Here is a 27,794-nt window from a genome sequence, read left to right as displayed (position 1 = left end):
TTTATTTCGGAATATACAAATACATAAATACAGAATTTAAACAAAGAGACAAAGACTTCATTATATACTGTATACATCATCATATATATTTAATATATTGTCATTTAAAATTCATCAATGCCATTTTCTAATTTTCAATACCTTAACTCTTGTTTCATGTTTATTTATTCATGTATTATTTAATAATTTATTAATTGAAATAGTTTATCCCATATGTTTCGATTTCTTGGTATACCATTTTTGTCTTATTTTCATATTTCTGTGTTTCTTACAAATGTTTCATTCACAAAACGTACAAATGATTGATGTATCGTGCATTAAGTCAAGGCCTCTTTCATATAGAAAGCAGATCATCTTTGCGATCTATACATTTCCAGTTATCTGTGATCTGATTGGAGTGGCTCTCTCCAGTTTAGAGATTTACTGGAAATGATTCCGACAATTCTTCAAATGTCCATAGAGGATTGACTTTGTTCAGATTAGGTGGAATGTTCATAACAAATGACTGTTAATAAGCGCTCTCTCGCGACGCTTATGTAAAAATATCCTATAGCAATATATAGTCCTTTAAACATATATAGGTGTGGTTTATATAATTAGCCTATATGATTTCATAGAAACCCATTTTTATAAATGATAAAGATTGTACAGAAAAAGTGCCATAAACGGTTGCTGCATTGTATCAGAGATGTATAAATGACTTTTGTTACTGTAAGTAAAAATCAGGATGCGTTTAAGACATCGAAAAAAAAGCAGCCTAGTTCTGCAAAGACAAAAACTAGTAGCATATAAATAAATGTTGTTTCAGGTAACCTAACCATAATCTCTAAATATCATTCAAGTCAAAAATATAATTTAACGTGACTAAATTAATCTGACTACATCAGACCCGTAGGCTACAGTAACACATTTCCACTTTTTCCAATGCACTAAATACTCAACGAATTATAAAAAATTATAAATTTGGCAGCTTTTATAATAAAAATCCAGTTCCTTTTACAGTAAAACAGAACAAACTCCATACTTTATATATGGTTTCAACCCCTCCTCTGTCCTAATCCAAGGAGGAATCTCTAAAACAAAGCAACAACAAAGGCATGCTACCACTGACGTTGATGAAATGCCGTTGCCTCTACCCAGAAGACCCGCGAGTATCGGAGGCACTCAGCGGCGGGCCTGTCAACTAAAACCTCACCTTCTAATCGCTTTGACGGTCACGTTTCTCTACACACAAGTTTTATTTTACACCCTCGCTGGATGGAAGAGACGAATGTGAACAAGTACACAACAACGGCACCACTGTGAGCGTGTTAAAGGGTGTCCCACTTTAACCCAGGCTATTTTGAAAGGGTCTCTCGAACATCATGACACCAGGAAAACCCTCAACGGGTCTATCTGTCATTCAGCTTTGGCGAATCCACGCCCTCCTCGTCTTCGTCTTTGTCGTCCTTTGCCCCGATCAGCCGTTGCCGAGCGAAGTCCTCGAAGATGATGTCGTCATCACTAGAGACAAGCAGTAAGACAAAGCCTTCACAATTCTTTCCCCAAAAGCACATCTGGGTTGTGTATTATTAACAAAAATAATTCACACAAAAATCTCTAATTGACAAAAAGCAAAGGTTTGCGATAACCAGGTAGCCTACTGAACATGGACATGGCATTGGACATGAATATTTATTACATTTCTACAAGGCTATTGGTAGCAGAATTTTGGCATTTGCAACGTTCTTACCACTAGGTGTCAGTATAAGTTTCAGAAAACTGCCATATTGGTAAAAGCAACAAAATATTACAGAGTGCACCTAAGTCTAAATTGAAGGATGAGAGAATGTAATGAAAAGCTAAATCATGCAAACATAATAAAGAGAAACTGTCACACAGATTTCTGATGTTCTTATTGTTTGTATGTAACAACAAACATACATCTTAAACGAATGACAAATGAGCTGGTTCTGGGTTTATGAGTTATCAGAATCAGACTAGCGACTCACAAAGGATGACATATGAATGTATGACAGTTCAGTGATATGCACTTACAAACATCAACTGACAAACCACTCAACTCCAGACAGATGAAGATCAATGAAAAAAAACTTGCACTTACTTTGTGTCAAATTCAATGAGGTTTGTGTCAATAGGGGCATCGTTTTCTGGGGCTAAAACAATAAAGTTGAAGAAAGAATTATGGATTATTAAATACTCCTTTGTTTTAAATTTGTTATTTAGAGCACTTTTTGTGTGAGACTGCAAGAAAAATACGTTAGAGTTATTTATTCATTAATTATTTTAATTTTATTTGTATCATTATCATATGTTATTCATTATTTTTATTTAAGAATTAGCAAAAATTCACACACTGGTGTTTAAAAACAAAACATTAAAGAAATGTTCTGGGTTTAGTTTAAATTATGTTTTGTTTTTCCGTGGCATGATGTCAATAACCGCTGAAAATAAAAAATGTAACAGTCTTTCATGATGAAGTACTGATGCAGGATAAACAATAAAATACACACTGAGTTGAAAGTATACTGTAAAAACCAACTAGTAGGATTTATTACATTTTTTGTGTTGTTTGTGCATGTTGTTGCGCACTGTTTTTTAAAGTACATTATACTGCAAAAGCTGTGTGCAAAAACTTTACAAAAAAAAGTAAAATTTACTTTAAAAACTGTGTGCAAATCTTGCGCAAATAAACAAAAAAATAAGCAAATCCTAGTTGTTTTTCAGTGACACGGAAACATTATATGTATTAACATGACATTAATGTGATCAAATCTATTTATTCCATTATTTCCCCTTGTCTACTATAGTTACAATTTACAGTAAATAACCCAGTCACTTTAATTCAGTACTTGGATGAATATAAAGAAATGAATAACCTGAAGTATCTGCCTAAAAAACGCAATGAATATATCAAATGACACACATTTTTGTTTCACTAGTTCTGAACCCAGAACCTTCCTTTAATGTGTCAGTAAAAATTTACATTTGCATAGCCTTACGATATCTACTGTACATAATCTGTAACACTGGCACACAGTACTAACATGTACTGTATATTAAACTTTATGTTATCATACTCTATTTAGTATGACGACATCAAAGTGACATGTCTCATGAAAATCAGCTTTGATTGAGTTCACCAAAGCCACATGGAAGCAGATAAAGAGTCATTCTGGCACACACCATCTCTGTAGAGCGATTCCTCCAAAGGTTTGGGATGCATTAATGTAAAGGGCAGTTCCACGGAAACGTCACTGGAAAAGGAAACACAAAGTATGACCATCCATAAAAACCAAATAAACTCTGCTCATTCATGATCAACTTTGCCCAAACCTTAATCTCACTTACAGTATGAAGAGCTAACAGTCTGCTAGCGCCGGCCTAAAAGCATCAGCACTAATGCTCCGGTAATTGGTGTTATCTTATAAACTGATTGTGTGTGTCTGTAAAAAGGTGTGTCTATTTATAGGAATTTTCAAAGTGAATAATTGAATCACTGAACACTGGCACAAGACATAGTGTGAGAAGTGTACTATGGTCAAACTCAGTCAATAAAAATTCCAAAATATGGTTTAAACATGGTTTCAGTGTGAATGTGTCAGTCATTTCCGCACACACACACACACACCAATGCACAGCTAATGCAAAAAAAACCAATAAAAGCTCACAGCACCTTGAGGCAAAATCTCCCAGCAGCCTAAAAAGATACAAGACATTTTCTTATTATACTTATACACTATCATTATAAAACATTTTTTTTCTTATGTATTTTTCTTATGTTTCTTATATATAACAGGTATCTTTTTTTTCGATTTTTCTCACTGAAAAAATGAGTGCCAAGTTGTTCCTAGAAACCGGACTGTGTCACATTTTTCAAGGACTATTATCAAAATCTTAGATTGTATTACAAAAGCAGGTTCAAAAAAGTTCTGTGTTGTCCATTTAATAACAACTTTGACAACTTAAATAAACTAAACATACTAAAATAAATATAATTATAATAATATAATTATAATAAAAAATAAATGTATAAAATATAAAGTAAACAACCGTTTCATACAGATTAAAATTAAAAAGGACACAACTACTGTATAACAAACAAAAATAAAAATAATATGGAAACTTTTCAGCCAATATACAGTATATTAATAATATATTTTTTGGACTGGAATGTTTTAGTCCAGATTAAACAGTTTTACTATAAATATCTTCCATTTCTTCATTTGTTTCAAGCAATATGCAGAATCGAAACCAAGATTTATTTATTTTTTTGCTCATGGAAAAAGAGCAGGTATGGCTAAGATAGCACCAGTAATTATTTCTGCTTGAATAAACCATATAAATCACTTATAATTAAGTAAATAAATAAATGAACTAGTTACTTTTTACCAAATTTGAGTTTAAACGCAACCCACAATCTAAACAAACTCACCCTCCACGAGACACCACCAGCTTCACTTTAACTTTGTAGGACACAATTATTCCCAGCATTTCCTTATTGGCTCCTTCTCTTAACCTTTTGACACAAAAAGGCCACAAATGTGATTTTCCTATAGGAAACCACACCAACCAGCCAAACAAACAACAAGAGATTGTACTCACAGTGTACTCGAGGCTAAGTTTGTGTCTTCATGTTTGAGTTTGCCATCCAGAGCCAGGCCTCGTTTCTCTCGGTTGTTGGCGAGGAATGGGGTGAGAGTGTATACTTTACAAAATGTAGCGCTGGGAGCCACGATATCACTGGAAAATGACACAAAGCAGTGAGTGACTGTCAAGACATACTGTATATGATTGTGTTGTCATACTGTAAGAGTATTGAGTGTGTAGTATGCATACTCAGATTCTTCTGTCGCTACTGGGCACTTGTACTGGGCAGTGTTGAAGAGACAAATATCTGCATACTGACGCACTGTAACGTTTGATAACAAAAACAAGTGTTATTGCTTAATGATTTTTAACTACTCTAAGTGCAAGTTTATCCAATATAAAATATTGAATATTGAAACCTGAAATCTTGATCTTTTTTACAGTCTTGTTTGTGTTGTTTGTGACATGGACGTTGACACTGATTGGTTCACCATGATAGTATATCTGAAAGAAACATAAACACACACATGTACGCACGTATTTATAATATGTTTCTTGCTATTAAATATGATAATCTATTTCGAACAAATTAACCTTCACGTTCTGTTTAGGGTTTTTTTTCTTTTGTTTTTTTTCTATGTGTTTCATTTAGTAAAGGATTTTACTCTCCGTAATATTTGTGTGGACTGCTGTGTTAAAATGAAATGTGGTCGACATGTTAAAAGAATGTGTTATAGTTACTGTTTAAAAAGATTCAACGTTATTATTATTATTCATGGAAAGAATGTCCTTCATAACTTGTCACCTGTAGCTTTCCAGTTGTAATGTCCTATCTTCACCACTAGATGTAGTCATAAGCTATCATAAGAACCCCAGTTGCATTGTATTATATTGTAAATAGCATCTCAGAACCAGATGAGAAAACAAACAGTTTTACCTCTTTGTCAAGGGAGGCTTCCATGTGTAAAGGTTTGTCTGACATGAGAAACTGTTTCGTGGTCTCAGCCATCGGCTGTGGGCCCGGCTTCTCTGGAGCATACTGCACTTTTCTGATGACAAGACGCACTGAATTCCTGAAGACACCCAAAGAATGGAAGAGAAACTCATTTAATGCATGTATCAAGGTAAAGACATTTATAACTTTATAAACTAGATGTTTAGCATTTCTGATGAGAATGTAAGGGGTGCTGGCTCATGAAAAATGTTTGCCAAAATATTAGGGTGTTGTCGGTGGTTGCAAACGTACAGTATGGGTGCAAAGGAGTGTTTGATAGACAGTTGCAAGAGGGTTCTGGGTGGTTTCTGAGACGTCACTGATATTTTGATGGCCAAAATTGGCACAGGAGCCTCTATTAGTTAACGTCTGTAGGATGTTGTCACCCATTTATCTGATCACTTAAAAGTAAAAGCAAACCACAACAAGTCATATGATTTATGAAATGTCTACTGTTTTGGAAGGAGTTACAGTATATACTTAAAGGGGACACTTCACAGAAAAATGAAAATTCTGTCATGAATTACTCACTCTCTAGTTGTTCCGAACCTGTATACATTTCTTTGTTTGGTAGAACACAGTGAAAGATGTTAGGACGAATGCTTTCTAACCAAACAGTTCTTTGACCCCATTGACTACCATAGTAGGAAAAAATACAATGGTAGTCAACGTGCCCCAGAACTGTTTGCTGTCCTACATTCTTCAAAATATCTTATTTTGTGTTCAACGGAAGTAGTTTTCCCTACTATGGTAATCAATGGTGGCCAAGAACTGTTTGGTTATAAGCATTCTTCCAAATATCTTTCTCTGTGTTCATCACCACAAAGAAATCTACACAGATTTGGAACAACCTGAGGGTGAGTAAATGATGACAGAATTTATATTTTTGGGTGAACTGTCCCTTTAAGCTCAGTATTTACTTGACTAATGAGCTATCTTTGAAAAAGAAATCAATTTCTCTTAGTGATGGGTGGACTCTCGAGAACATTTGATTCTTATTGGTCAATCTCCGCATTGTTTCACTCTCCATGACAGGTGTCTCAAATTCCTCTGTGGTCTCTTTTTACATAAAAAATAACGTCAACTGAGATCAATATTTCATGTTCATTTCTTTCTTTCTTTCGAACGTAGTTGTGCAGGATAATGTTCATTATAATAATTAAATAATATTATATATATATATAAATATTTTAAAAATTAAAAATGATTATTGCTGATATTATTGAAAATAATGCTACAGAAGTGTTTGATTCCGATTTAGAATTTGTGAAAGACTGTACCTTTTGTGAATTTTTTCTTCAACATTTTCTGCACAGAAAGCTTTGACTTCAAAGTCGACCCCGCAGGCCTTAACAGATGAGAAAATGTCACAAAATTCTGAAGGTCTCCTTCAAGCTTTCGAAACTTAAATCATAGAAAATGATTTGAGGGACCAGATACCTTGCCTGTATCTTCTGGTCCTGGTTGTAATGTGACAGAACAGGGTAAGTTTGGGGGAATCTTCGAAGAAAAAACGGGTTAACATTTCATTTGAGATTTCATACAAATATAGTCCATTAATCTGTGCAAAGGATGACGTCGTTGGCACTATGTCAAGAACATACGAAAACATTCACCTCAAAGGTGAAAGGGTAGGCATGCTCGCCGAGTTTTTTGATCAGTCGCTCTTGAAGCCGCGTCAAGCTCTTTTTCTCCTCCGGCTTGGGAGGAAACGCCTGAATGTTGGCCACAAAGAGGTCCTTGCGAAACGTCAAGCCAAGAACATCCAAGTCCTCGCGTCCATAGCGAAAGGCACACGTCAGTGTCACAAAAACTGTGGATCACAGACAAAGTGTTAGTCCCACTCGCTCACTGTCTATTTAAAAGCATTTGATATGGTAGAAAACACTCCATTTCTATTGGTACCCAGAGGTACATTTCTACCGTAATGGGAAAATTAGGCGGCACTTTATTTGACAGTCCTGTTTTACATGTATATCCTATGTACTTAACTCATATACTGTAGATTGCTCTTTTATAGCTCAAGAGTCTTAAAGGCAATCTCAGTTCATATTTATTGAAGCAGACGTGTTATTAGTCAGCACAACAACACTCTTTCTTGTGTATATTGTTAACATAAAGTGTGCTATGTTCTGGTTTATATTGAGATATTGTATATTGCATTGAAATCTTGACCTTTCGATTCCAGACTCACAAATCCGAGCACAATTTGTAACATTTGCGCTAGATTAAGATGAATCTTTTTATGATGATGTATTGTCCTCTCACCTTTCCTCTCCTTTAAGTACTCTGGATCAATTAAAACCACACCATCTGCAAAATGAAAGAGATTAAATTATGATAAACTACAAACATGCTCAATTGTGGGTTTTATTTAAAGCAATGATCAGTGGAAATGTGATCTATCAACACAATCTCACGGCAGGTCGTAACATTTTACAAGGAGGCAAATTCACATAAATGAGTATGATCTCATTCTTACGTTTTAGTATGATCTGCTCTCACCGTAGTGATGGATAAGTTTAGATATGAGGTTTCATTTTTGCTTTTTTGTAATATTGATACATTTTGGACGATCATACAGATGCATATGATTATGAATAAGCCACCCCATACAATAGTTGCATCTATATTACTGGATCTATATTACATTATGAAGTGCTTCATGTTGCTTACCAACTGGCTCTACAAGGTCCACATGGTCAACAAAATCTCTCTTACCAAGATACACAGTTAACTGAAAAGCAAAACAAAACAAAGACATTTCACAACAAGCTGCGGAAAAAATGAAGACCATTTCAAAATTATTTTCAGTTTTTCTGAATTTAATAGGCTATTTATAGGTATGTGTTTTTGTGAAATGTTTAATTCTGTGAACTCCTAATAATAATTGCTTCAAATATCAAATAAAAATATTGTTTCTATTTGCATTTATTTGCAGACATGAAAACTGGAGAAACAGGCCAAAATAATAAAAAATATGCTCTGTATTTTTTCACACCTCAAACACTGCAAAGAAAACAAGCTCAGATTCACTTTTAAGCAATACAACAGTCATATTTCTACATGTATTTAGGAAATGTTCAAAAATGATTTTTTTATGTGATAACCTCGAATTTTATCACGTGTCGTGTCAGTCTTTCACATTGCTGTTGGATGACTTTGTCACTCCTGAGGTTTGATTTTGTTGAAATTCAACAGACTGGACTGGAATGGACACAATACATCTAGAAATGATGATTACATGAACATTTGGAATGCTCTCTTCATTTTTTCCGCAGCTGTACTATACAATAAAACTCAGAACAATTCAAAGTCAAACAGAGACAGCTAAAATGCCTTTTACTCTGTGTGAGTATGTAAAACTTTACTGTATATTTTTCTTTAATACATCTTGAGTAAACGAATGATTTTGCTATGTAATTTTTGAGCTGTCTTTCCCATCACAAGTGTCCCATTTGTTTGTGTAAGCCTATATAAATTTATATAACGGTTGTGTTGTGCCGGTCCATGTTAAAGCTTCGCAGAAGGCTACGTGCACTTGCTGAGTCACATGTCCCTCTTTCATATTCGTCCCACGCCTGCTTCCTGCTCAAGAACTGTTGCGGCGCACCGCAGGCATCCCTGCTAATGATCAACATATAGACTCATGGCTTATATGCCCACCACATAACCATTGTGAGCCGACTTCCCATCAGTCTGGCTAACCGTGTCATTAGCATCAAATGCAATTTATGAACAAGAGATACTTTGCTGCTGGATATTTGCGGTTATTCAATCATAATCATTTTATAACAGGCCGCTCGGAGGAAAAAAAAACATGACAGAGAACCTTTGCAGTATCAGGTTTGAAATAACTGACACATTGTCAATAAACATGAAGGAAATACAAATTACCTTTCCGTTCGGACTTGCTTTCTTGAACACCCTGTGAGAAGAGAAAAGAAAAGAGATATCATAAATGTTACGTTTTAAATAGGCCACGGCTACAGTGTATCTGAATTTTGGAAATTGTATTTTATGGAAAAGGTGTTCTGAGAAATTACACCCGGTCGCTTTGATCTAAAATACTGTAGCATTCACATTTGTTTCAACGGCAGTTGATGGGCTAGTCAGTGCATGCAAGCCCAGAAATCTATTACATGAGCTTTAAATATTAAGTTCAACTCCTTGCAGCAAAAAGAGAAAAACATATATCTCACACTATTAAAATGCCACTGGCAAATGATACATTTTCGCTTTTCATTTGGTTCTGTTTAGCATTCATGGATACTTTTAAACCCTCTTTGAATCAAAATGAAAACAAAATAGTTATGAGGCTGGGCCGTGCTACTTAGCAGGTCAGAAAACTAGCCGATAAGAAACGCTCTCTGCCTGTGAATTTGCACATTTAAAGGGATAGTTCACCCAAAAACGAAAATGCTGTCATCATTTACTCACGCTCTTGTCATTTCAAACCTGTATGACTTTCTTTCTTCTGCAGAACACAAAAGAATATATTTTGAAGAATGTTGGTAACTGAACAATGGCGGTACCCAATCACCTCTTTTGTATGGACACAAAACCAATGCAAGTCGATGGGTACCGCCGTTGTTCGGTTATCAACATTCTTCAAAATATCATCTTTTGTGTTCTGCAGAAGAAAGAAAGTCATGTAGGGGGAGTAAATAATGACAGGAATTTTGGGGGGATGAACTATACCTTTAAATGGGTTTTGAAATGTTTTTAAAGGGTGGAGCTTAGCACAGAGTTAGCAAAGGTCAAAGTTAGCAAAACAGGAAAAGTTACCAATGTTGCCCCCATGTTTCTAACTGTTGATATATCAATATATCTGCCAGACATTAGGGTTACACGAAGACCATCTGCAATATCTACCATTGTTTGTTTGTTTATTTATTTTCCTTAAAGGTCTAGTGTGTAATTTTTGGGATGATCTATTGATAGAAAAGCAATATCATATCCATAACTATGTCTTCCGAGGTGTATAAAGAGCTTACACAATGAAGCGTTATGTTTTTATTACCTTAGAATGAGCTATTTCTATCTACACACACCGCGGGTCCCCTTACATGTAATTCGCCATAGTGTTTCGAAAGGGGGGGGGAGGGGTGGACTGAGCTGTGGTTGCAATTCGCAACCTTGCCGCTAGATATCTAGATGCCGCTAAGTAGGCCACTGATTTTGTAAGATTTCCTTTAGTTTTTCCATTATTGTTTTCTCTGAGGAAAGACTGACAGAAATAATAACAAATCTATTAGCACTACATCCACAATTAGGTCCATCACTTTCACAAAATAGGGCCCTACGGCAAAACAACAACAAATTAAGTTGTAAATCAGCCTCTGTGATGATTTGATGGCCTGCATTTTTATAGGAATGCCAGGGTGTTTTATTGGGTTAATTTAGATCTATAATTAGTTGTATCTTCTTGAGGAAAGAGTCGGACTTGTTTGACCTGCATGTTTATTTCAGTGAGCACAATCTAGGTGTCTTCTGAGAAATAAAAACAGTTCATTTTTCACCCAACACTGTATTCCCGAACAGTATAATCCACTCATCAAAAATAAGCAAACTATACTCAAAACATTTAACTTACAACTTTTAAGTGTGTTTAACTATTTTGATATTTTGAGTTCCAGGGACACAAAAATAAGAAGTCACTTAACTAAAAAAATTCATTATATCTTCCAATGACGTCAGAGCGATTCCCAGCATGCTTTGTGTGGACTGGATAATGGAAGTAAATCTTGAAATATAGTGTTATTTTATGTATTTATATCAAAATTACAATGGGAGGAGGTTTATACATGTTTAGTATTCTGTTCTATTCTGTTATTTAAAGAGTTTTGGACATTAGTGATTTTAATGAGGTAACCATTGTGCAGACGAGTAGAGCATTTGCTTAGGAGGAAAACAGACTCATTTCAAATTTTATCTAAAGGCATTACATTGATAATGCTACAGGCTGTTGTTCCTTCATGACAACATTGATAAGTGAAACTCAAGTAAATTTAAAATGAAAATGAAGTTTAATCAAAATGAATTATTTTGAGTTTACTATACTTATGTGTTTAGTGTTCTTTACTCAAAATAATTGAGTTATCAACTTAAAAGTTTTGTGGTAATAAGTTACCACAAATGTTTTCAGTTATCTTAACTTATCGGGGTTTACAGTGAATATTGTGCAAACTGGAGTGCAATCCAATGAATCTGAGCAGTTTGGTAGTACGCTGTTATGAAAATCATGTAGCTAGACAGACTCTGTGGTGTCCAAAGGTCTTCGTTGTAGGTCAACTCTTCCTCAACTGAGGCAGGTGATGTTCTCAATGTGTCTTTTTCAGTCTACAGCCCTATGTCGTAAAGCCTACAGGCATGTTTGTTCTAGTTAAAGGGCCTCAATTAAATTACCCAGCTTTCCTCTCTGTTAAGTCCTAATGCTCACATAAATTAGCCATGGTGTCTCCACAAATCCTGCTGGGAACAGCATATCCTCTCAAACTTTACATCCTTATTTGAGGAGTGTCCTCATTAATGCACATTACAGTTTCAGAGAAAGCATTTTGGTGCGATAAAGTGAAAACTGTGTAGTGATGGAGATATTACAAGCAGTTAGCAAAAAGCGTACTATTAGCGCAATAAGTACGAACCATTAGCCTTCTGTTTGTGGCATCAGCATTAGATGATGTCTTTGATTTTTTTTATTCAGATAGAATTGACCACACTATTAGCTTCTACGGTGAACCCAATCCACTCACACAAAGATGAAATATAACACAGTGGGGATGGACAAATGGAAAATTCATTTTTATGTCAAACCAAACGAATTCTGGCAACAGGGATGCAATCAGATGCCCCATCAGTAAGTCTTTCTCTGTAAACTACCATGGTACAGCTGGCATCACTTCACAACATGGAGTAATAAACCATAAAGAGGATTTGTATCCAGTGAAACCTCTCTTTCATACAATATAGTTGGCATGGCAACAAGTGATGGCTTTTAACTTTTACTAATTCCTTTATTATGCAGATGATTATATCAGGATACTGACTGTATATTGACTACAGAGTCGGAAAACAGCAAGCTATTCAGATCGGTGTACTGATGGGATTTGTACCATTCAGCCTTCTGTGAGTTCAAAAGGGTGCCAACATTTACTACATGATCAATAACACTGTTTACTTTGTATGTTTACTATTAAGATATGTAGGTGAAGTCAGTAATGCCGCTATTATAATTCTTTTTAAACCACAAGTTGGACAGACAGATAGTCATACACCAAACTCACAAAAAAACATAATTTTACTGTTATTCTTTTACAGATTTTCATGCATAATGTCCAAAAAATGGTAATTTTAGGAAATGTTACTGTTTTATTAACAGATTTTCCATGTTTTTTTCGAAATACGGTAAAAAACATCAAATTACAAAAAAGACTTCAAATTTACAAGAAAAACAGGAACAACATGTAATTTTACAGGAAAAAATATTTTTACGGTACATTTCTGGCGCCCCAGCTGGCAGAAAATTTCTTTTTACAGTGAAATACGGTCAAAAACCGTCAAATTACAGAAAACAGAGAAAAGCATGTCATTTTACAGGATTTGTTTTTACAGTGTGGCTGTGCCACTGTGAATATCCAATGTCGCACTCATCCTCAGCTCAAACAAACTAAGCAATGCTTTGATATTTCCACAGTGTTACTCTCTTTGTGGAAATCAACATGTTTATGGCTTACTTGACATCTCTGCAAACTGGGGGATAAAACAGATATACTGTGCAAAAGCTTTATAGGCACATTAGTATTTTTAACTAAAAAAAAGGTTTTAAGTCAGTTATTTACATCTTTTTCTGCAGTGTGTCAGTAGGAAATCAGTGTATATTTCCAAAGATTCCTTTTGGTATCATTTGTCATAATCCAGTCATTTTTGTATGCACAGAGAGTCTGACAACACACTCCGTGCTCCACACAAAAAAACAGTGGCACAGATTTGATCTTAGAGTGTGCGTATGCAAACATCCACCATAACATTCAAATTGATCAAAACTGTCTGGACTACCGACTGCTGACTTGTCACGTCAGGGTCTGAGCAGACGTACGCACTTTTGCTTGTCCGAGTGCTGCATGAAATTTAAGGCATTGTTGTCGCTTTTATAGGATTTGGAGCTTTTGATCATATGTCAGTGACATTAGTTAGACATTGTTAACAAGGCGCAGATCTGAAACTGTTTGTGATTTATAGTTTTCACATCTCAACGAGGGATACACACATTTTCTGTGCATCACACATGAATCACACATACGCACTTTGAGGAAGCAATTGTAAAATCAAATTTAGGATGGTTTCAACACAGCATTTTATAAATGAGGTTCCTGGTATCACCATCATCGAGTCCATCTATTATTACATGAAGAAAAGAAAAAACTGAGTGCAGAAGAATGAAGCAACGTCTCCAAGACAATAGAAGAAACCTACCTGTAAAGCTACTGTGAAAAGTTTTAGCTAAAGTGGGGATGCTTTCAAAAATAATTTATTGATATTATTTTTCAATAAACATCTATTGACTAAGCCAATCCCATTATGTTTAAAGCAGCTTTTGTCCCATGTACACTTGTACATAGTTTTTCAGGTCTCTTTCTCAAGCGTCTTGGAGACATTCCCATAGTTCTTCTGGATTTGGTTTGTCTCAGATTTTTGCTTTCTTTATGCTTTTCTTTCTTCATATTTCTTCTTCATAATAGACGGACTCGACGATGGCGAGACCAGATCTCTGGCTGTTGTCACATTCCTTGAGCATACAAAATTGTAAACTACTGTTTGGAAATGTAAACTACTGAAACACTACAGCAAAAGATATAAATATTGTGGCATCCTAGAAACTGTGAGTAATGACAGTCACTAAAATGTCCCCATGGTGGATGCATCAAAGTGTCTGGCGTGGTCAAATGTTGCATATACATGTCTATGCATGATGCATTACACAAAGAAAATGAATGCGGTTCTGGTGAATATCTGAACAAAATCCATGCTTATAGCATCAAGAGCCACGCAAGTCATATCCCACTACAAAACATCTGTTGGTAACTACAGTGCTTGTGAATATGTCAGCTCAGCTGGAATCTCCAGAGTCAGATTGCTCTTTGTAAGTGAAAGGCTTGTGCGTTGGAGCTGTATGTTCTCTTGGCTCAGACAGCACACTAATGGCAGACAGCAATCTCGATAATTTATGGCAATTTCACTGAAATGTATTCTGCCTTTTCACACCAAGCTTTGCAGGGTTCGATAATGAGATCAATAGGAAATAGCAAGACTCTTGAATAAGGATTTATTCATGATGAGAAAAGGGCAGGATATGAGATAAAAAGATTGTCTTTACCTTTGTCATGTTCTTTCCTTTATCAAAAGACTGGATATTGGAATGTATCAAATCTAAATGGCCTACACAAAAAGGCTATTCTAAACTACACATGATCAACATACTGTATGCATACTTGGATAACATCTATTATACATGTACCATGTAGACATCATTTATTCATTTTTGCTTCCTTTTTAATAACTCCTAGTTGCGTTGACAAATTCAAGCAGGAAGGGATTAAAAATTAATTATGGTATTAGCAGAGCACATAACGCTGTCATGCCATAAAGCCCTAAGTGATCTGGGAGGGAGGAAATTTAGTTTGAGACGAGAACCCATTATTCATATCCTGTGTTCATGAAAACATGTGTGAGCTTGACATGTAAAGTCCATCAGCAAAGAACATAGTCCAGTTTCTTTGATTTCATTTCATTTACTGTCAGATATAACTTGTAAATAATAGGCCCGTTGTACATGATGAAACATTGGGGGCTTTTATTTTATAAAATATTGTAGAGCCAACCACACTACACATATAAAAAAAATGTAATTAAAGCAACACTTTGGAACATTTGTGCACGGGTTCCCCCACGTGGTTGATCAGCGCAATTGTCTGTTACTAGTATCGTAATACTGTCGCTGTATAAGCTTCCCCGTGGGCAGCGCAATACACGTGAATTTGTTTACTAAGCTGATGGAACAGAAATGATGGAACGAATGCAGAAACGTCGTTTGGAAACTCTTCCGCAGGCAGGGGATGGGCAGGGTTGTGTGTACCGTCCCGAACACAGAACTTACAGAGTGTGGTTGTAGCTGCTATGAGGCTGCTCAGGTAGCAGCGGCAGTAGAATGCGTCCAGTTAAGAGTTGTTCTACCACTGAAATAATTTTAGAGACATTATTTTAAGGTCGAAAAACTACAGTGTGTTGCTTTAAGCAAATTTTATTATGCAACATTGTTCAAGTTTGGTTGAATTTTAGTGTTTACTGTTGCAACTTGGGTGCAGTTAAAGGTCCAGTGTATGAAATGTAGCGGCATCTAGCGGTGAGGTTGTGAATTGCAACAAACGGCTCACTCCACGCCTCCCTTTCGAAGCATTACAGCGGCTGACATAGGATTAAGCTGTCGTCATGTTTTCACTTCTTTGCCGAAGGAGATAACGTATTTACGAATCGAAAAACGGTGAATTGTTTTTTCTTTATAATTGCTCTGCATGATTTTATGATTAGTTGCATTGTGTTATTTTAATGCTGAGCCGTATATATTTTCACATCAGGTATACGAGTGAAATCTGTTCCCAGAACAAATAAATAAATAAACAGAACTGGCAGCGTTCTCTTTGACCTACATTTAGCCTAATTCATAAAGCAGATCAGTTTCGAGTCTGCGTCAGTGCAGCCAGACATAAAGACATATCAAAGGTACAGCAGCTAGACGAATTTTCAATAATTAACTATTTTGCTGGAAATGACTAAACGTCTTAAGAACAAAAATATTTTGATTTCCAATCATGACCCCACACATACGACTTATACAATGTATATAAATTAGCATATGAAGCATACAAATAAAGCAAATGAAGCTTTAAAAAAGACAAAAACAAATAAAAGTATGTCTATGCAAAAAGTAGTCTATGCAATGTGTTCAACAGCCATATAAGCAGTAAGAAACAGACTGAAGCATAGAAATAAAATGAATAAATCACTCCAAAATGACAATTCTACCATCGTCACCTTTGTCATATTAGCTTTACAACCCCAATCCTCCATCACAATTGTTTAGTTGTTATTCACTAAATATTCCTATTTACCTCCTATAACTATAAATTCACATTTTTAATTTATATTTGCCATTTATATTTGAAAAACAGATTCAGACAGGCTTCATAGGCAGCGTGATGGTATTCTATATGAATTATAAACAGAGAGCATCTTTGCAATAACCGATCACATATTTAAAAACTACAATACTCATTTCTCGCTAGAAATGCAATCAAAAGTTATTGAAGGTGAAAATTTAACTTTAATTTGTACTATACTCCAACCGGCATTTCGGCCGCCATTTTATTTTTTCAAGCTTGATCCTGCTCGACCAATCACCTTCCTTGCATGTTGTTATGAAAACGACAGGTCTCGCTACTCGTTTGTAAATGATCAGCTGTGACAAAGGCGCTTGACTTAGAGCTTTTTTTTTCAGAAAAGTTTAACTTTTTTCAACTTCAAAAGACGCTCTAAGATGCAGAAGAAAAAACCCTGACACTGGCATTTAAAAATATGCCCAGGACTTTTTTGGAAAAATGGTTTACTCCATAGGATAATAATGTAAAACAGACGCTGGCAGCTTCAAGAAAGAAGTCAAATGTGAACATAGCCTTATGCCATTTAAAAACTGCCCGTTTTTCTTTGGTCAGTTGCACTGAGGTTTGCATCAGAACCATAATTTGATGGCACTATTGAAAAGGATGTCAGGGCGATGGTGATGCCACAACAAGAAAACACACCTTCACTAGCACAAACAACCAAGCACGTCTTCTCATGCCATATTTCACAACTGAGATCTTTCACCCAGGAGCAAAGGCAATAAATAAAGACTAATGGCTTTTTGTCAAAAAATGGCCATGCTGGCATCAACCAAACTAGACAACAGAGGTTTCTTAAAAGCTTTATATTAATGTGTTAACATGAATATGCCACAGAGAATGTTTTCATGAAATTAATCTTGAGAGGCCAGTGTAAGCTTCAGGAAGCTTTCAGTCCATAATGTACATTTTCACTCCAGGTTTTAATAGCCAGGGAACATGCAGTAAGTGATGTCAAAGTGTACGTATGAATTTTTAAATAAGTGAATGCAAGTAAAGCATATGCTAGGCATAGGAATTTCACTTATTCTCTTAAACTAAAACATCACTATAACCCATCTACCGGAATTAATTAATTATGCATTTTTTCTTTTCACTTAAACTGGGTAATATTTATATTATTATGGGACAACTTGTTATTCATTTATTTATATTATTATTGAAGACTAGGTAAGTCATTCAAAAATATATATATATCGTCAATGTCTATATTGATGGTTTCAATATAGACATTAACATAATAATCTTAACTTCTGGAAGTCCTCCACAAAGATTCAATAACTGTTGAGTAGTTTTAATTTAATTCAATGCAATTTATATACTAGTATAAAAAATGAATATAATTCATATTAAAGGGGTCATAAGGCACGAATATGTGTTTTTCTGTGTCTTTGGTGTGTTATAAGTTGCCCATGCATGTATTAGACACGTAAAATTGCACAAATGTAAGTGTCTGAACAAAAGATGCATTCTATCTAAAAGCGAATGCTCACCCAGACCTGCCTGAAACACCTCGTGTAACCACCCCCCCACAAATCTACGTCAGTTCATGGTATGATCTGACTAAGACCCTCCAAATGTATACGCAAGTGAGGTGTGCGTACCTGTCAGTACAATAGGCCCTTTTCACAATGACGTCACTTAACTTCCGCCTTTTCGCAAAGCAGTGTATCATAACATCCGTCTTGCAACAAACAAGAAGAAGAACTTCCGTTTTGCCGTCGTGCTGGAATTTAACAACAGTGGGAAAAAACTGACAAAACACGTATTGAAGTACTTATCTAGCACCTTCGCTAACACAAAAAGAAAACAAAACACTTACCTTCATAATCAAACAGGTACTGTTCAACGAAGAATTTGTATCCTTTCTCTAGCTTTGATCTTGTCGTTAGCAAAAATTTGTCTGCAAGACGTTGTACATCATCTAGCCGTATTTGTGGCAGATGTGCAAGGGACTTTGTAAACTCTAAGGCGCTATAGCAGAAGTAGCTTCTTCTTCTTGAGTTTTACTGGCGGTTGGCAAACCAGCTTATAGGTGCATTACCGCCACCTTATGAACTGGAGTGCTAGCGGAAGTAACGATACACTGCTTCGCGGCAGAACGGAAGATGCGTGACGTCATGTGAAAAGGGCGTATTGCTTTGGAACCTGATGTTCCAAATATGGTAAGAGGCGTTACATTTCCCTCACACGCTTGCAGTATTCGACCAATTACTACGCACTTGTTAACTGGCCAATCATAGCACACCTCGCTTTTCAGAGCGATGAGCTTTGTTAAAAATCCATGCGTTTCAGAGAGGCGGGGCAAAGAGGAGAGACAAACATGCACGGTATGTGAAAAATACAGCGTTTTTGTACCTTAAATCATATATACACATTACATCTAAAACAAACGATAATATTCATTTTAGCCATGTCATATGACCCCTTTAAGATAAATTAAATTATAACCAGATACAGACCAAAAGTTAACTTTGGGCCAGGCGCGTCCGTCTGAACAAAAAGGTCTATATATGTTCTGTCATTAATTATTCTGTGTGCAATGTGCAATACATATTTTCCAGCCTTGATTGGAATCAGATTTCTTGTATTGTCCCTATTTAAATAAAGGTAAATCGCTATTTCAAATCATTCAAATAAATGTATAAAATTGTTCCAAACACCAACAGTACTGGTGTGATATAAGAACTTGAGGGAACAAACTGACATTTAATTAGTTATTTAATATAATTACTTATTTAATGTACACCTCCACTAAAACGCTCTTATCTTATTCACACTTCTGCATCATTTGATTTGAATGTTTAATTGACTTGATATGAGACAAAAAGTAATTGTTGATTCGCTGTAAACGTGAGAATCAGATTCTGGTTTCTTCCTCGTCCAAAGCTAACATATAGACTCATAACATATAAATCAAGCTGTATCTTAAAAGGGGTTTATGGTTATTTTTTGGAAAATTGGCGCTCAGAATCTCAGTCTGCGAGGCTTCTCGTATTAAAGAAAGTAATACAGAGTTGGCACGTCATGATGATTGTCACGAAGCAGAAACACACAGATTCAGATGCGGGGCGAAAACAAGGCTTTATTAAAGTCAAACCAAAAAGGCTCAGCACTGGAAAGAGTCCACACAGTCGGAATAAGCCGTTGAAAAACTGTCTAAGCTGGCTACGAGGCCAACTGGGAAAACCCAGCGTACAGCAGCGCCAGCAGAGGTGCGAGGAGACGGCAGCAGAACGTCTTCGACTGACCCAGCGACGAGAGAAGGAAGACGCGGATTCCCCCCGAGGTTGAAGGCGAGGGCAGAGTAGGCAACCCTCGTTCCGAGTACCTCCGTGGGCTGAGCCGGCAATCGGGCGTCGGTAGACACAACCGGTGTCGTAATCCGGAATCCGTTCCAGCCGGCGTGATCGACTGAGCGTGAGGCTGGGGGTGGTGGAACAATCCTCGAAGAGCTTGGGGGGTGATGAGATCTCAATACTGGACAGGACAAGAGGGAACAGGTAATCCAACAGACGCACACACACGACAAGACAGAACACCACAATCCACGGCAAGACAAGACAAGACAAGACAAGACAAGACTAAACTTAACTGGAAGTTAGCAATCTGCGCACAAGGTACGGGTATGACCAGAGTCAACGATCGCACAAAGGGAGTGAGAAGTGGTAGAGCATATATATGGAAGAACTAATGGACACCAGGTGAAAACACTGAGGGTAACGAGGGACAGATGATTAGCGGCTGGCGAGGCATACACACACATTAACCCAATCATGACAGAACAGACGAGTGCTACCCACGGATCCCGACAGATGATGAGTAAATAACACAACAGAACACAACAGTACATAACAGAATTATAATTTTTGCTGAACTTTCCTTTTAAAAACCCTGCGTTTTCTCATATTGTCAAATACAGTGCCAAAATATAGTTGTCTGGACATGTGTCCATTGATTGTATATATTCCAAATAGAATCAGTTCGTTAAAGCATATAGAGGAAACAAAGATTCGGTTGAGTCTATCAACTTTCACACTACTTTACTACCAACAAGAACAAATGTTTACTACACACAAAAACGTTATTTCCAGGTGAACTGGTAAACATTAAATACAGTCATTACATCAGACAAAGTGTCTGCCAGTTTTACAATATGCGTCAAGCAGGCAATAGCGTCTAGCTGGTAGACTTTCACAGGCATGCTGCTAACCATCGACACGCATCGTCTCACTGGCGAAGATGATTGCCGGTTCAGCTAGTTAAGAAACAGGCCGTGTCCCACATCATCTCATGCAAACACAAGACATGCCAATGACCAGTTATGCTATCTGATACCCTCCTTGTATTCAAAACGTGTAGTGCAGCATTCGGACTCTTTTTACAATAAAACGCTTTCCAAGTTTTCCGCCACGTCCAAGAACAGGTTAAATCTGTGTTCGCTTGCATCCTCTATATCCCAGGCTCCAGTGAAGACACAGGATGTGCGGTCCAGGAACAAAGAGCATGGGTGGGATCGAGGCAGGTGGGGGTTGACCGGGGGAGGAAGCGGAACTTAAGAGATGACAGGCTCGCTCTGTTTAGCACGCTAAGCATGTCTGCCATGCTTGCTTCTGACGGTGTTGTGCATGCAAGTCTTCTTTCGACAGAGTATCACATTTTCAGTATGCATTGTAATAGTGAGGAAAAGAAAACATTTGGCGACGTGAACTAGTATCCGCTTGTTTGATGCTGCGTACATGTAACGTTAAGAGTACAACATATTGGAGTATGTTCTTTTCTTTTTATAAGCCCATTTCACACTATTATTCAAACTGTATTAACAAAAAATCTTGAATGAAAAGAGGTTAACAGGTCAAGGCTATCTCTCAATAACCTCTGTTGTGCATTTGTAGTAAGTATGAAGATAATCAGATGGCATAAAATAGAAACCAATTCTCTATGACTAAAGGAGAAACAGTTTATTGGCAGGTGCTTGAGTCTTTCTGTGGCGATAGCTTTTGCTCCCGATTATGTCAAAGGCTTTCAGGCTGAATCAATAAATAAAGTCAGTGCTCTTAACAAACAGTGGTCAAGCCCTTTCAGATGATGGGTTGAGAGCTCACCCCTTCCCTCACCTTCAACTCCTTCACAGACAATCAACTTCCTTCTTTCTTAACATCATGCAAATTGTGATACGTATGCTAATAAGTGAATAAAATGCAAATGCCTGGTGTTGGGATTCAATTGTCTTGATGAAATGTCGCCTTTACAGTTGCTTTGGCCAATAACTGGTTATATTATGAGGTAACCAACATAAACCGTAACAAAAACACCATAGGGTAAATAAGTGATAAGAAAAATAAGCAGATAATACATGAATCTTAAAAATAAAATAAAATTAAAATAAAATTAATTCGTCTATAATTTGAATGATATTTTCCTAAAAAGTACATTTGTATTGCATATTCCATAAATTAACTTCTGGTCTGTTTTGATTATAATATACTATTTATCTTATATTTAATTCATATTAATTAATATTAACATTTTATTGTATATTAATTGTATTAAATTCTACAGGAAGTTAAGATTGGGCCACATAACGTTTGTTCATGTTGTTGCCGCTGAATCCATCTATACATTAAATAATTCTTTTATCTATAAAAGACATTTTGTATTATTTATATTTTCTAAACTATTTATTATGACTATAGTAATTTTATGAAATTTTGTAATGGTAATATTATGATTATAGTAATTATGACTATTATATAATTTGTTTTACTAAGAAATTACTAATGTGCAAGTTTTTTTTTTACATTTTAACATTTACATTTAAAAAATGTGTATGCAAATACACAACTTGTTTGTTTGTATGCATGTTGTCCAATCTGGAAAAACTATTTTACATGTGGCGATTTTTGTATGAATTTGTACAATGTGAATCATACAAAATGTACTTTTATTAACAATATAAGATATATTTATTAGAAAAAAACAGTCGTCACTTGGGAAAAAACGTCGGAATGAGATGCAAACTCATCGATTCAGCTAAAATGTAAAACGACAGCACGAGGCAAATCATGTCAAACTTATACAGTACGATGTTTAGGCATTGACAATCTCATGGCCTCACTGTCCTACAGGTCAAAAGGTTAATGAAATATATCCAGCACTTTTCCAGCATTGACGATAAGTCTGTGTCAGTCATTCTGACGTGTCTGAAAACTGTTTACAGTCAGCCTTCTGTGACTGTGAAAGGAGAAACACAACCGTAACCCAACAGTCTTATTACATACATCACAGAATGATCCATAGCTATAATTGCTCTAACACAGCCCTGAGGAAAAGATTAACGTCCCAGCTCACATCTGTACGACTCAGATGTGCAATGTGATTTTGGCACAAGAATCATCACAGTCCATTCAACAGCTTCTGGCATCAAACACTTTCCACAAATATGGTAGACTTTAACATTTATTGCCATTTTGAAAGCATTAGGTGCACATTTAGTGTTTTGAAAATACAATGACATGTATTGACTATAGGGGGTTTTCCAGCCTATGGCCAAAAATATCTGCCGGGATCATTTTATTTTAAATATTATCTTTGGGAAATATAGAGAAATGTATGTCTCTGGGAAACAAACACAGAAACAAAAGCTTTATACTGCAAAGGCATGTGCTGTCTATTATTGAATTTGATATCAATTTAATTTGCTTCTTGTCTCTTATCCGATCATGCACAGGAGGGAACTTATTCTAAACAATGAAACTAGAATTCAATGGTGTGTCCGTATCTCATATGCATCATGGGAGGCTCAGACTGACAGCAGATATACATTTCAAATAGTTCCACAGAGCTTTAGGATGCTCAAACAGCTCCAGTTACACTCATTTGAACTAACCAATCGAGCATTTTCAGTCTATTATACAGTAGGTGTACTGTAGTGTGCACACTTAAAATGCCATTCATGGAATTACAACATTTATATTTAGGCATTTAGAAGATGCTGTTATCCAAAGTGATTTACAAAAGTAAAGAGTACAATCACCCTTATGAGGAAATAACATTTTTCTAAACCATTATGGGCAAAGAAACATATTTAATGCAACAAGTAGAAATTTCACAATCACATAAGCCATCAATATTATTGTAAAGCGTCAGGAAAATAACACCCTGACAACAGTAAATTACTGAGGGTACTTCAATAACATGCACATACCTAGATCAAGACAATATGTGCTGACATAAAGGCTGTTGACATAGACAAAACACCCAGTCCAACCTCATCTCACAGGAAATACTGTACGTATCCTATTAAATATGTGACTACGAAAAAAAAAATTAAGGTCCACCCCTAAACAAAACTGACTGGGGCGATATTGGATAAAACATCTAAACAACAGCATACAGATTCACACAAATGAGCTGACAATGAACTAAAACGTAATATAGTTATAATTTACAATGAGATTTTCTTGTCCAGTCCATTCCAGTCTGCAAAGGCCCATGTTAAGGGATCACTGTAAAAAACTTTAATATTACAGATTTTTTCACATAAACTGTAAAAACCTGTAATTTTATGGAATTTACTGTTTTTTTTACAGGTTTTTAAAAATGTTTTTTAAATACAATAAAATTACATACAAATAAAATTACAGAAAAACATGTAATTTTATGTGACAAAACAGTTATTTTACGGTATTTTACAGGCTCCCCAGAATCCAGAAAATTATATTTTTTACAGGATTTTTTTGCTCTAGAAATGCAGTTTCTATTGTTAATATAACTGTACTGAATGGGTTGCTAGTTCAGTAGTAGCACCAAATTGATAATACATGTCAATAGTTTTTTAAAAGATGTTATAGGGTCCTTACATTTTAAAAGTTTACATTTTACATTGTAACATTTTTTTATGACCGGTGCTTTATTTCATTTGTCACATCCTGACTCAAAATACACCAACATTGGAAGCTCTTCTCCTTATAAAGACTTTGTTAAAGAGTCCAGGAATGCTCATTTCACTTCATTTATACAAACCTTGTGGTTGATTCATTTTTAACCCAGGTTTTCGTCAATTTTGATTTAAAGATTTCTAAATGGGCTGCCATGGGCTGACCTAACATCAGCTGCTCTCAGTAAAAGATCATTAGGATCTCTCTAACAGAATCTCTAAGTGACCTGTCATGGTGAACAATGAGAAGGCTTAATCTCTATGAAGCATACGTCATTTTTGATGGTGACTAATAGCAGATTCTGCATGTTACTGTAAATTATCGGGCAAATGAGCAGAGGGCAGCTAAAAAAAGAGTGAATCACTGAATTTAACAAAGGGTTATGTCATCAAATCTTTCGAAGATATTCAAGATTAGAGGATTAAGTAGGTTCAACATATTAGCAATAAACAAACTGTATCACAAAGCACACATAATACACGTTAAACCGTATATCGCTGCTGTCCTTCTAAAACCTTGCATCTCCATATTTCATGATTTTTATTTTTTGGCAGAAATCATTATTATTAGTCATCCTTATGTTTTTCACTGGGTTTTGCATATATCTAACCAATGAAAAGTATTAAAAAGTGCTTGCCCATTTCCTTAAAAACAGTAAAATTGGACATCCGAGGTTTCAGAAGGACACAGACGTTATGAATTCAGATATAACGCCGTTGCTTATTTGTCCATATTTTACCCAACCATGTAAGATGATGTTATTTGTATACAATCTTATTTTTATGATGAGTATGAATTTTTTACCTCAATAAAGGGTCATGCTGACAAAAAAAAGCTTCAGAACCCCTTCTACAGAGTTTGGGTCGGACTGTATAATAGCTCAATTTAAAGAGACAGTTGGTCTCAGTGGGAGGGATGCATCATAGGTCACAGAGAATTCTTCTCATGTTATATGAGTGAAGTTATATCATAAAGCTTTGTTATTGTGAGCATTGAACTGGTTTATAATCCTGCTGAGAGTTTGGAAACAATATATCAATTGAAATGCAGCCTCAACAAAACAGTGTGATACTTTAACCCTCTAAAGCTTTGCTCACCACAAATGAAGCCAATGAATACCACATGAAACAAATTGGGGCAGAGAGGGTCTTCAAGTGTCTTCATGTGTTTGACAAAAAACATATGGTGGTGGCTGGGTGGTGATACGGTATATTAAAAACAATATCAATATTAAAGTGGATGTGTCTTTTTTATGGAATTTAGTTGCTTAAATCTTATTGCATATGTTATTGACACTGTTAATATGGTTACTGTCTCTTTAAGAAAATCACGTTTTGTGCTCATACAGTAGTATGACATTGAAGACATAATAGGCCTGCGGTGTTTTGTTTTTTCTTTTGAACGCTTTAAAGGCATACCATCCATTGCCTTTCATTTTGTGACAATAAAAATGACAACAGTTGCAACAGTTCCTGTGAATTTTCAGCAGACATAACAGCTACAAAGACTGTCAAAGATGAAATGACAAGAACATTTCTGCTGATGTAAAATTTCTGAGGAATCATATTAAAAAAAACATTATCACCATGATAACAACCATCCATAGAATATTTCAAAGATATTAAAGAACTTTCTTGGAGATGATAAATAAGACATACAGGTAAGATAAGATCAAATGCCCCATAGAATCAAGCTATTCTATGGATGGTTGTTATCATGGTGATATGGTTTTTTTTAATATGATTCCTCAGAAATTTTCATATTATATTTTCATATTTCATATTAAAATTTTCACCAATCACAAGCGTAATGTGATTGGTGGTTGAACATGTACCGCCTTACACATTGCCTTACACCTGATTGGATGGTTTTTGAGCGAAATGAGCACGCAAAATATCATAGCAGATTTATATTGACAATAGTGGAAAAAACAATTTTTTTACAGAAAAGGCAAAGTAAAAGAACAGCTCCAATGGATTATGAGTGCTGACAAGAATAATTTGCCATGAACAAAATTGTCAATACTATAAATACTGGCGTGCACATAAAAATGTAGTAATAATCAAAGCAAAAAACAATCATGCACAGCAAAATAAATATGTTTGCCAACTTTAAGAGTGTAGAAAGTGCTTCCTATATTTTAAGGACAAACACAACAAACACCTTGAGAAAATAAAACCCGCGCAATAAATACAAGTAATGAGTTTTAAAAACCATTTCTCTAAAGGTTAACTCGATTTTGGAAGCTTCGGACCCAGCCTGTGTGATGCCTCTCCCTTTGCTTTCCATTCAATTCAACACAAAGTCCATGAATACAGTTTTGGGTTGGTTATACTGTATGTTGCTGCTGAAGAGCTCTGAAATCTGCCATATTTATTGTTGTCTGTCATATAAACTTAGGAATCTCACAACTGCTGTACGGACACGCATGCATGTGCGGTGAGATGCATTACAGGCTGCGTTGAGCCACAGTGACATTTCATACCTCAAATACGCCACAAAAAATGTAAAAGGCACTACAGAAAGAAAGAGAAAACAAGGTTTTGCTGCACTGGCTAATCCATTGAAAACACATGGCTTACCTTGTGCCTTTATCGCCCATTGCCAGGATCTGTGTGTTCAACAGAAACTCTTCTGCTGACGGGTTGAAAGAGGAAGGATTGCCGAATGAAGAGAATGATGAGATTTCACTATGCTCTCAGCCTGCGTTACCGAGCTGCTGACACTTCAGCAGATCTCCTTGTGGTTTGAAGCCTTTCCAGCTGAATCCAATTACAGGAGCATCTCCACTGCTGACTGCCAAGAGGCGAACCCCCCGTTTCCCCGAATAAAGCAAGCAAACGTCCGTGATTCCTGCGTCGCTCTGCTCTAAATGTCCTAAAGGTTTGTGTTTGATATCCAGAAGGATGCACTGCCTCACACTATCCGTCTGACAGAGCTACAGTACCACCCTCCCTTCTGTTTTCTCTCTCTCTCACACACACACGCTCAAAGTCTCTCCCCTCCTCTCTCTGAGTGTGTAAGGGTATGTGTGCGGTTGTGAGTGGGTGATAT

General features: G+C 36.0%; 1 protein-coding gene across 1 annotated transcript; it reads right to left on the bottom strand.

Annotated features, from left to right (window-relative positions):
* Nucleotides 1-1,112: 1,112 nt before the first annotated feature.
* Nucleotides 1,113-27,794, bottom strand: arrb1 (arrestin, beta 1). The gene is made up of 16 exons (XM_057350593.1): nucleotides 27,323-27,794; nucleotides 9,482-9,512; nucleotides 8,261-8,321; nucleotides 7,853-7,897; nucleotides 7,201-7,397; nucleotides 7,025-7,084; nucleotides 6,865-6,932; nucleotides 5,528-5,663; nucleotides 5,010-5,094; nucleotides 4,840-4,912; nucleotides 4,606-4,743; nucleotides 4,436-4,519; nucleotides 3,677-3,700; nucleotides 3,187-3,257; nucleotides 2,105-2,156; nucleotides 1,113-1,503 (listed from the first exon to the last, which is right to left on the bottom strand). The coding sequence occupies exons 1-16, from the start codon at nucleotides 27,340-27,342 to the stop codon at nucleotides 1,392-1,394; spliced, it is 1,257 nt and encodes a 418-aa protein (XP_057206576.1). The 5' UTR covers nucleotides 27,343-27,794; the 3' UTR covers nucleotides 1,113-1,391.

This window comes from Triplophysa rosa, linkage group LG14 (genome assembly GCF_024868665.1).
Source record: "Triplophysa rosa linkage group LG14, Trosa_1v2, whole genome shotgun sequence".
Taxonomy (NCBI): Eukaryota; Metazoa; Chordata; class Actinopteri; order Cypriniformes; family Nemacheilidae; genus Triplophysa; species Triplophysa rosa.
This window is presented reverse-complemented; position numbering and strand designations above follow the sequence as displayed.

Coding starts and splice junctions, on each gene's coding strand:
- arrb1 (XM_057350593.1), bottom strand. CDS start 27,342: ATGGGCGATAAAGGCACAAG. Junction 7,898..8,260: donor GGACCTTGTAGAGCCAGTTG/GTAAGCAACATG, acceptor TTCATTTTGCAG/ATGGTGTGGTTTTAATTGAT. Junction 3,258..3,676: donor CTGGGAGATTTTGCCTCAAG/GTGCTGTGAGCT, acceptor TTCCTTTTCCAG/TGACGTTTCCGTGGAACTGC.